General features: G+C 33.7%; 1 protein-coding gene across 14 annotated transcripts in view; it reads left to right on the top strand.

The window, feature by feature from the left end:
* Positions 1–12,064, top strand: part of LOC105692435 (tropomyosin Per a 7.0102) — a 28,478-nt gene extending 16,414 nt beyond the window's left edge. For 4 of the 14 annotated variants that reach the window (XM_048658934.1, XM_048658937.1, XM_012411636.3 and 1 more), the window contains 6 exons: positions 1,395–1,512; positions 5,569–5,639; positions 6,623–6,698; positions 7,128–7,190; positions 8,251–8,320; positions 8,912–10,850. In XM_048658934.1, the coding sequence (XP_048514891.1) occupies positions 1,395–1,512; positions 5,569–5,639; positions 6,623–6,698; positions 7,128–7,190; positions 8,251–8,320; positions 8,912–8,994 (481 nt within the window). In that variant the 3' untranslated portion in view covers positions 8,995–10,850. Of the gene's footprint in view, positions 1–823; positions 942–1,394; positions 1,513–5,568; positions 5,640–6,191; positions 6,263–6,622; positions 6,699–7,127; positions 7,191–7,562; positions 7,626–8,250; positions 8,321–8,911; positions 10,851–11,835 lie in introns of those variants that run through there. The other 10 variants (XM_012411639.3, XM_020856098.2, XM_012411641.2 and 7 more) reach the window with 5 other exon arrangements.

Below are 12,064 nucleotides of genomic sequence, written 5' to 3'. Positions count from 1 at the left end.
CCTGAATGTGATAGAACGTTAATCCGGGATTTCAATTCTTCATTTTTCGGAAAGTTCAAGCTTCTCGTAATAAAAATATACACCAACAATCCCAGGTGATGATATCTGAAGAGCATTATTTGTAATTATGCTCAAGTGCACTTCTCTGTCTAGGAGTCTAATTATGAATATAGTATACAAACTAGTGTATATCACTGAATTTTTCTTCCTTCATTTCATCACCGTACTGATGTCATCTCTGATCTCGTTTACGTCACAATTAGAACGTTGAAAGAATGAGCGATATTCCTGTAGGTTACATACCTATATCGGTCTACCACGTACGCATCGTAGGCGATTATTCCGGTACATACGTATCGTACACGTGCACTGAAGTGTACGTGAAATGTGGATACACATACACTTACCCATGTAGAAGCCTCGTACGTTACGCGAATAATTATTATCTATATTCATTTTCATTTTTATTTATTCACTTATTTATTCAATCTTTCTGAGACGTTCGAGGCTGAATTTATACTCATATTTAATACATTGTCACGATTCAATGCGCTCCTGAACGATTTCAGTTTTTTCAATTTCAAAATAACAAATTTTAAAGTTTTGCGGGAAAAAAACTTTTCTTCTATTTCTCAGTACGGTTCGTAAATTTCTAGTACTTCTACAAATATCTTATCTTTTGAATTTGAGAAAAAAAGCAGATTATTTTTTCTACATCATCATCGTACGAGCGTTATTTTATTCAATTTGTCTTTCTTATTGATCAACGTAAGCTCATTCTTTCAATCAAATAAAAATGTAAAAATAAAAAAAAAATTATCAGGATACGGAAGGCACTTGAAAATCGAACCAACATGGAGGACGATCGCGTTTCTTTGTTGGAACAACAACTGGCCCAGGCTAAACTCATTGCTGAAGAGGCTGATAAAAAATACGAAGAGGTGGGTTTGGATACAAAGGAATAACGAAAAATGGAAAATTTTTAGAATACTGATTGCGAGTCGCAACCAAAATGAAAAAAAAATAATACTACCATTGTTTTAAATATCTCTTGAAGTTTGGTGAATATATTTATGCTCCAAGGGCGACAATAGTTGAAACTGATCGACGTGATCGTGGAATAATTATTTTGGTTGCGATATTCCAATCAATCTTCGAACACCTTTCACAGATGCAGTTTCAGAAAGGTGCAGGAAAAGCAGAGCAGATAAAGAAGAATGAGAAAAACCGCACTCTTTACTCACCCCGTTGCCATCGTTTGTTCGACTTATTTTCTTAATCTAAAGAAAATGAGAAAACAAAGACTGATGAAAAATTGTGTAATTTGATTTCCAAAAATCTTTGAAATCGTTAATTTTTTCATTTCTTTTTCTTTCCAATCGATATTTGTAAAGCGCCCGCAAAGTTCTTGAGAACCGCAGTTTGGCCGATGAGGAGCGTATGGACGCCCTTGAAAATCAACTGAAGGAAGCGAGATTCTTAGCTGAAGAAGCTGACAAGAAATACGATGAGGTTCGGGAAGCAATCACTACGCCAATCACTAGTGACTGCAGTGGTGGTTCTTAGCCAATAGTAAAGTGCCTAACCCTAACTCGCCTTGTGTTCGCTGTGTCGTTTTCTATTCACTATATATAATAATATATAGGAATAACGAATGAATACGTGTATATACCAAAGAGGAAACAAAAAAAGTAATATCATAATTCATAATTATTTATGAATTAATCGCGTATATACACATACGAGCTTTAACGTTACCTTATAACCATCGACGACGTCTATATGCGACAAAAGTTGCATATAAAAATCGGAAGAAATATAAAAGCAATGTGAATTATACAAGGTGCAGCTGCAGTTCACGGTTCACGCGTTCCAACGATGAAGAAAATTTCTAATTTTCTTTAAAAAAAATTTCGGTGTAATCATCGTATATATATATTTTACATGTATATATGTGTAGCTATATAGAGAGTTCGATCTCTTCTCAGGTGTAAAACAGCGGTTTTGTCGGGTATAAAATTAACGAAACAAAAAAAAAAAAAAAAAAGAAAGCGCAAAGTTGTTGCGATAAAAAATCAATCAATAAATCTACCGCAGTGTGATCGATAATGAAATTCGTTTGAAGAATCTATAATAATTACAAAAAATCAGTGATAAATTGAAAAAAAAAATTATATGCATAATACATACATATTATAAATCTTTCATAATTATATATAAAGCAAACGCGTCTTTTTTTAATATTTTTTTTTGCTATCCGTTATTCATATTAACTGTTCTTGTTTTCTTTTTCTTGTTTTTATTAAACCAAAATTTGTTCCCTCTTTTAATTGTGACGACGACAGTGTGATATATATATGTTATACATTATGTACGCGCGTAATGATTCGGTACGTCGATTTTAATAAAATTCGTTGATTAATGTAAAGGGAAAATAAAACTAGAGAAAATAATTCAACTAATCTGATCGTTAGATAAATAACGTAATGTTTGAAAACGGTGCTTATACATAATTTTCTCAATTATAAGCATATTATATTTATAAATAGCAATATTGACTAATAAGATAGTATGTCTAACTCAAAATAGCTTATTAAACAAAAAATTAAATAACAACAATTATGATTATAACGATTCGACGAACTACATAATTTTGACTTTGAAAACGTGTTCTCAATAAATCAATTAATTTATGGTTAAACTATCAAACAGGAATATTAACATAGATGATTCATTAACGAAAACTACGTATAAAATACTAATAGCAGCCTAGGGCAAGGTATAGGGGCTTTAAGCCAGCTTTACAATGAATATAATAAAATCCGGAACAACAACAACAACAATAATAATGATAATAACATATGGTTAATGTTTTGATAATAATAATGATAACAGCATAAAAACCGACAAAAATATCTTCTCATACTCTATTACATAGATTTATTAAATTCACCTATTTTCGGCTGGCAAAGTGATGATTTTGGCTGCTCTTACAGATGCAAAGAAAAAAAAAAGTTATATAGGGACGCTAGGAATATACACAAGTTAACGTTATGTAGAGATAAATATATATATATGATATTTTACGAAAGGTTGAGCAAAAAAAAAAAAACATTTCCGAAAAAAAAGTTAGAAGAAAAATTAAAACAATTAAAAAACGAACGAAACAATTTTGATTGTTTTCAAAAAAAAAATTGTGCTTTGAGTGTTGTTCGGGGTAATGTTATGTGGTTGTGTTTTAATTATTTTTTTTGTTTTTTTTCTGTTAATTATTCGTGGTGATTTTTTAATTGTTTCACAAACGTGCGTGACTCAGTTATCATTTTTGAGGATATTAAATATAATTCGGTTAGTTAAAAATTTTGAAGATATTTTGGCGTATAACGATTGATAAATTTTAATCAATGTATCCGCGCAAATTGAGAATGATTACGTTCAGATATGTTCTTTTTATTTTATCTTACATGAAAATTCAGTGCGTTTCATTGATCTTGCCGTTTTTCTCTTTATCGATTATTCGAAAAATGACATTTAATTTATGCTCGAGATCCAGCACTCAATATGGAAGCATTTCTGATAATTGGGCGGAAAAAACAGGCGAGTAGAGAACAATAACGTTGTATGTGTATAGGATATTATTGTTATCATTCTTTGATCAATCAAATTATAACTATAGGTATAGGTATTTATCTAATCGTAATGTTCAGTTGTACGGTAAACCACTGATGCCGAAATTTAAGGGTTCGTTTGTCTGTAAATAGGTTTTTATAATTTGACGGAAAATCAAAATGACCTTTCGTCGTATTAGATGCAAAATATACATATACTCGAGGATCTTAGGTAGGATACACAAAATACAATTTTTTTGTTCCAAGCCAATTAAATTAATTCGTTTCGGGCAAAGAGCAATCTTGGGCCAATTGGACAGTGTCATACGCGCCGTCGTGTGGGATAAAATTCTTTAACGAGATCAGTGATGTTGGTTTTAAACGATGCTGATTGCAGCTCGTATGCCTGCAGAGCGAAATATTATTTACGTATGAACGTGTTTTACTTATGCGCTTATTTATTTATTTCCTAATTTGTTCATTACTTTTTACTTCCGGCGACAAATGCGTGTGGTCGCCGCTCCGCATCCGGAGGGGTTAAACCTTGCATACGTGTACAATAGAGTCTCTTAGTCGCGGAGGATGCTCCTTTTATCTTATTTTCATTTATTGAATTGTTAATGAATTTTTTTTCTTGTTCTTCTCGTGTTTCTCTCATAATCTGATTGGACGGATATAATGTATCGATAAAAATTGTTATCATGTGTTACGCACGATATACTTATAGCGTGTCGGTTTTCGACCAATAATATAGTTTAAGAAACCTTTTAAGAACTGCTCTGTGTTTGTACGTACATTTGAATCTGCAATACGCGAAGAAGCTCCAAAAGTTCTCCACGCCGTGATTAATCCCACACGAACGACGTGTTTATGGTTTTTTTTTTTACTAACCCACTCTGACTGTATGTTATCATTCATATATCATTCGTATCATCATTTGCTGCAGTAATGCGTGAAATCTATAAATATGATACTAATGTAAATTTAACGAGGATTGAATTTTCTGAGAGATTTCTTGTTATATCGTGACCAAGATTGTTCGGTATGTGTAGGGACGTTCAACTTTATTACAGTAAATATGTAATATGACAAAAAAAGTCTAATTCACGCATATATATAATTACGTTATACATATGTACAGGTGGGTCGTCGTACATCAAGACGAAATCGATGAAGCGAATATTTGAAAATATTTTACGCTTGTTATTGTCGTCGTAACCCTTTATGGCTATTAATTCCGATGTAACATTATTGCTCTTCGATTAATTTGACGAATTCATTTACCCTTGCGATAAGAAAAACTAAAGTTTATCACACAGGTATATTCACACATATTTTATGGCTAAATATGATGTTCGGTAAAAATTCAAAATGTCTCCACATACTTAACTTCTTTTTTCTTTTCTGTTTTTCAAGAGGAATTATATAAGCGATAAGGCATACCGTACGACATGTTCTTATCGCAGGGTAAATTGAGCATGATTAAAAGTCCATTATAATTCTTTTAACTTTCTTTTTTTTCCATCTGTATAATTGATACAGTTTTCGTGTTTTTTTTTTTCATTTACGGTGCTCCCTTAACATATATTGTACGCAATAATCTGAAAAATTTAGGTCTTGCGCTCTACCGATTGGGTTGACAAATTCTGATTTGAGACCGAAGCAGTGTGATCTAACAGCAACCGATTGTTGTACTACCATTTACACGTGTAATATTATTAGCTCAATACTAAACAGGAATGATATACTTTTTGTCCGAACTCCACGTTGTGTATCGATACGGGCGAAATTATATGAAGAAAAATATTTGTCAACTTAAAATCGATATCTTGTCATTCGAATATTTGTGTCTTTCGTATCCGATACGCAATCGTTGATTGTTGGAAATTATAAATTTTCGTGAAAGCTTTATCGTACGAGGGATATATTGTGAATAAAAATGGCCGTTGATCGCACACAGGTCGCCCGTAAATTGGCCATGGTTGAGGCCGATCTTGAGCGTGCTGAGGAACGTGCCGAAGCTGGAGAGTCGTAAGCATCTTAATAGAAAACGAAAAAACAATAAATTAAGAAACTGATTAATAACAATAAACAAAGAGTGTCGGTTGGTCGTTTGTATAACAATACGTATCTAGATGTGAAGTCTGTCTTTTTATTGTTTTGTAGGTTGTCTGGTAATTTCGATTCCGTTGGTAGGTTCTATAAATGGCACGTAAAAATGATAGATTTCCGGATCACCGGATTCATGGTCTTTCGAAGCTTTTTTTCTCTTTTGTTTGGAATAATCTGAACCGAACGATTTCCGACCGTGCCATTTATGCTCCCTCTCTGCGAAATCGAAAATATTTGTTAATCGCTCGTCCGAGTCTTACGGTCATAATGTAACGCTGATGGAAGAGTGGATCGAAAGCTGACGAAGAAGGAGCGTCCCCGCCCGAAGCAGATTCGGAATTTTGCTTTTATCGTTATCATTGATTAGCCGTTATTATTTTATTGCTTAACACTAAGTCCTGCACGAGGTTTTATAAATACTCGTTTTGAAAAATATTTGTTTGGCATGACACGTGTGGCTGTTTGATATAGGTTGCCAGGAAGCTAGTCATGATGGAACAGGATCTCGAGCGTGCTGAGGAAAAAGCCGAAATTTCCGAATCGTGAGTAGAAAGTTTAGCTGGCATGAAGATTGGGTGTTGCTTTTTATCTCATATAAAAATTTGTCCCCGAACGTAAATTGTAGATTATTTTTTTTTTTTTTTATTTTTATTCGTTCTTTCTCTTTTCAACAAATTCAAATTCGGATAAATTCGAACGAACCACCTTGACGTATTAGATCAATGAATGTTAAATTATGATCATAGATCGAGTTGCAGACTTGAGTTCTACTGCATAGTAAGTCATCTACATACAAGATTTTTGACTCACATCCGCGTCCAGGTGGTTTTGTCGTACCCGTTCAACGATATTGACGATGTATTGATTGATTTTCAAAACTTATTCGATGTATCAATTTACAGGAAGATCGTCGAGTTGGAGGAGGAACTTCGCGTCGTTGGCAACAACTTGAAGTCCCTTGAAGTCTCTGAGGAGAAGGTAAAATTATCAGATTCATAGCAAATAAAGATAGGAAATATCTTTCTCAAATTCTCTTCACCTTTACAAGATATGTTATTGAAGTTGTCCTATTTTTTGGATTCGAGTACAATACGATTGAATTATAAAAGCCTCTTCCACGTGATCATAAAACTTTTAACTCCTATTATCTAGGGAGTCGAGTGTACCTATTTACTTTTCCATATGATACGAGCGTGATTTATTTGATTTCAATCAGGACAAGGTCGAGTATCTCTGACGTTATTAAGCTACTGACTTTTGCGTGGAAATAATTTAGTCACATATTTCAAGAAATCGTGTTCATTTAAAAGTTCTATTCAAATTTTTCACGTCGCCTGAGTTTATCATCTGAATGAAAAATAGAAGAAATAAGTACGAAATTAATAGTTCTTACGTGTATAAATATAGGCAAACCAACGCGAGGAGGAGTACAAAAACCAGATTAAGACCCTGACCACCCGTCTAAAGGAGGTACACTTTCGAGAGTGTCTTGAATTTTCAGTTTTACGTGGATTTTAACGAATGATTATACGTTTAACACCGTGTTCTATGATTTGAGATGAAAGAATAACTCGATATTTAATACCAAGGCTGCGAAATACGTTTGAGGAGTACCTATTTTATTCTTTTCCGGCGTATCAAATGATCGCCTTTTTTAAAACTCTTCTCTAGCGTGTCTCGTGGTATTGTCGTTGCTGAGCATATACAATTAGAGAAAATTAACGGAAACCATTGGAAGTAATCAGGCATGATTATTTCTTGGAAAAGCATGTCACCGATAAATGAAATTCGATAAATTAACCAAAGTTTGTTGCTTTTCTGTGTGTTTTAACTAAAAACCAGGCGACGCAGAGGGAGGAAACGTTCGAAGGACAAGTTAAGATCTTGGACAGCCAATTGAAGGAGGTGAGCATTGGGAAATATCTTTTTTCAGGACACTCGCATACTGTATGGGGTGGCGGTGGTGGTGAACAATTTGGACATATACCGTTTTCTATTCCGTATCAATGTCTGTAACGAGACAGCTGATAACTCGCGCGATAATATCGTGTGTCGTCTAATGCATAAACACTATAACGTGTCAAATCCAACTCAGCCCATAAAACACACCTTTGCTTACCCATGTACTACTTTGACGAACGACGCACGAAATCACACGTAAGAATTTTTACCATCAATTCTTTTATTGACCGATCATTTCGTCTATTGTATCTTTTTATCTTCAAACATTTTACATCATACTACATCGTTCGCTTCACGCATACATCATCGCAGGTAACAAATTTAAGATGTTGATTGAATATCGAATACTTGAATTTCAGACTAATGTTTGTGATTTGATAAAATTAACGATTCTCTTATGCGACGTTCAAATTCAGTTCATGTCCTAGCTTCGAAAAGTAGGCTGTGCTCAAATAAGATCTGTTCTTCCATCTGCATTAATATTGTCTTGAATTTGAACGTTGACAGAAGCATTTTATCCTGAGTTTAAACAATTTTTATTCACGTTGTTTCCTTTCCTATTCCTTAGGCTGAGGCTCGTGCTGAGTTCGCCGAGAGGTCCGTGCAAAAGTTGCAGAAGGAGGTCGACAGGCTCGAGGGTTTGTATTCATTTTTTCACTTTTCTCGTCCATTCGGTTCCTCCCGAAATTGAAATGAACAAACAATTAAATCTCGTAAAGGAATCCAGCCGTTCAAAACCGGACCATCATCTTAGTCTGGTCCTGGTATCTTGTTCGAACTATTTTTTTATGTATTTTTTTTCTCTTAACCATAATCTTGTAGACACACATACGTATGTTTACAACTTGCATATGCGCGAGTATTTGTGGTACACACGATGGTTTATTTCTCCTGTCGTGTTTGCTACTTCAGATTTAGACTTGTTTTCCTTTGGTTACAAATTTGAGCACCGCGCTCTTCGTTGTCCATTAATATTAATTCGTAGTAATTTGAACACCTTGAAATTGTCGAATATTTTCCTATAAATCGTGAAAATCAAATAAGTGTGCTGTTGTTAAACTAAGTTTTCAGGCTTGAGAACTAATCCGAGAGCAAAAAATAAAATTGATATATTTATAAATAATCACCAGTTTTAGCGACCGTTAAGGTGTGGCTGATTTAATATCGACGCTGTTGTTTCTGTGAGATTTTTATGTGTTACTGATTATTTAACAAATAACAATTTACAGACGACCTCGTTGCCGAAAGGGAGAAAAATAAATTGCTGCAAGAAGAGATGGAGGCAACACTGCATGACATCCAGAACATGTAGAACATGTCGCTGCGGATAAATACGCGCTTGTTTGGTGCACGCCTAACATAACATATACAAAAGAGAGATAAAAAAAGAAAAAAAAAAAACAAACAAACAGAAGAAATGCAATGTCCTTAAGTTAGGGTTAGGCCCCATCGTTAGAGCAGGAAAAAGACAGATGACGATATTTTCATCACACATTTTTACCATCGAGTTTATAGAAATCTAATTCCCATCTTTAGCCTATTGAATTCTCCTTTCAATTTCGCGTTATTACACACATTCCGTTAGGATACAATATTAACATAACGCGATAGTAATATTTATAGTAATAATAATTGCTGGTGAGAATTCGATACGTTTTTAATTTCACATCCGAATAACTATTCGTCTTCCCTCGTGCGGAATATATCAGCATATTTTTTCTTTTTTTGTTCGTAGATCGTAAAAAGAAAGATAAGGATTTTCTATTCCTACTGTCTATTCCTCCCTACATCTTGATAAATCGTTGCTTGTATTTTGTTTTGTTGTTTTGGAATGTAATTGGTACAATTGAAAACAAGCAGTAGTAACGAAGACTGAGGAAGGTTGGGTAGTCGTGTCTCCATTACAGCAATATGCGTAGAGGTAGATTCTAATTAGTGTTTATCTGTCGGTTCCAGTATTTTGTATTTTTTTTTTTTCAATTTTTTTTTTCTTTGCATCCTAATAGAGCTGCGTCCCAGTCTGCCTTGCTTCCGCGGTTTAATTTGGATCGGAAATTATTGTAATCAGTACGTTATTAAAGTCTATCGATCCATCGATCGGTTGTTCATTTATCGCATAAACATTTATTCATGAATTCTAGTGCGACAATCGTTCAATCACGTTTGCCTGTATATACTATTATCTATTTTTTTCCTTACCTATAAAATTAAAAGTAACGAAATATAGAAGAAAAAGTAAACAATGAAAAGAAAGATAGATTTAATTTAATGAAATAAATGAACGTTCTTCGACGCACTGGAAAATACGCGCGGAATTTTTCTAGGATTGATAATTAATATTTATACATACTTATATACGAGTTCATCAAACAATTCTGCAGGATTCGATATCCCCGTGTATGAGGGTTTATTTTGCGCTTCTAGCGCACACCGGATCCTGTAACTGAAGATCCTGTGAACGCTTGAGGCTTATCAAAAGAAAATCGAGTTCAATGTAGTAGATGCATGATTAAAATTCATTTAATCATCATTTTTTAATCCTGACAATTTACATCAGTACCGGGAGAAATAATTTCTGTGGGTAGCCACTTCCGGGAAGAGTTAAACCACCTTTTGCTCCATCATAATATCTGATAATCTGTTTCGACTTCTGTCATTTTTGTTCTCTTGTGCACAGTTTTGAAGGATTCTAAAAAATTAATTTACCTACGTTCACTTTTTGAATAACAATGGATTTTCTACATTTAGCATTACGCACATTTATTTTTGGTAGGTACAATAGAAATTTCAGTATTATTACGATTAAAACATTTCAAAAACATCTCGTGTCCCTCGCTTAAATTTTCACTGTATTTTCTAACCGGAAATTACTATAGAAATCACTTGTAAACTCACAATATATCGACGAAGTGGCTACTCACGCGTTAATTTTGCCATCGAAAAAGAAAAGAATCGGTAGAAAAAAAAGAAAAATTGCACAATATATTCCTACGTCCTATTATATTGATAAACCCATCTTTGAAAATGCTGAAAACAATACTTGAGTTATTAGTCTATTAATTTACTTAATATTAATTGAAAATGATAATAACACTAATATTATTGTAATAATTATTATATTGCTATTATTATAAATCTGTTTATAATATATATTTTCATTTTGAAAAACTGAGTGTTTTGTTTTGTTGTTACGATTTTATTTTATTATTTGACTAATATCTGTAATTTTTATTCATACCATTATTCATTTAGAGCACTGATTATTAGACGTATGTAGTTATTACAGTCGTTAGTCATTACGTTGTAGTAATTAATTTTTTTTTACAAATGCATGAAAGTGTTCGTTACGTGGCAAAAAAGTGGATTAGAATCCAAAGCCATGGCTAGTAAGTATCGATTTTTCGTTTTTTTCTCCGCTTAACACATTGTTTTGAACCTTATTTTTTCATCTCGTTCTTGAATCCTCTTCCTGATATCCTCTTATTACACGCTTGTTCTCGTCGATAAATTACGTGAAAATAGGAGACTTCGTGACAAATTACTTGAAATATCGATTTCAGGTTCTGATTATGCGCAGAAAATAGATTTTCTTCCCATCCTTCCATGTTCCTCATTATAATTCTATCAGCTGCTATGAATTACGCTAAAAATGCTTGCAGACGAAATGGTGGTGGAGAAGGAGAAATACAAAGAGATCGGCGACGGGCTGGACTTGGCGTTCGAAGAGCTCTACGGAGTTTAGGGTCGCCGCTGATTGCCTAAATAACGCTTCTGAATCTTTTTTTTTTTTTTTTTCAAGCTTCGCTTGCTTACTCACATTTTGCGTAAGTGAACGCTGCTTTTCTATAACCCTATCGCTTTTGGCAATTTTGCTTTCCTCTAATTCAAATTTTTTTGCCTCATTATTTCATCGCTTTGATCTTGTAGAGTTTAAGTGACGGAGAATATCTTCAAAAATAACCCTTGAACCATGTAATTTTTTGCTTTTCTACATCACGTACCCTTGGCGGATTCGTCGATGTATGAAAAAAACCAAATGGATGAATAATTTATTAATGCCTGGTTGGATATTTTTGGAGATATATCAATGTTGGGGTACATTCTTCGCTAGCTGAGGTGATGGGTGCTTATAAATTTTCAAATTTCCTTACAGACGAACTCGTCCACGAGAAGGAGAAGTACAAATACATCTGCGACGACCTGGACCTCACCTTCACCGAATTGGTCGGTTAAACCAGCTATATTTGTTTCCAACCTTCACACGAAAATCAAAAAAATCACCAACCAACGTTAAATCACACACACACAAAACACAACTGTCTATTATACGTCAATTTACAATTACTTGTATTATTATATAATTAAAATTAATATATTATAAA

Source organism: Athalia rosae, chromosome 1 (genome assembly GCF_917208135.1).
Source record: "Athalia rosae chromosome 1, iyAthRosa1.1, whole genome shotgun sequence".
NCBI classification, from domain to species: Eukaryota; Metazoa; Arthropoda; class Insecta; order Hymenoptera; family Athaliidae; genus Athalia; species Athalia rosae.
This window is presented reverse-complemented; position numbering and strand designations above follow the sequence as displayed.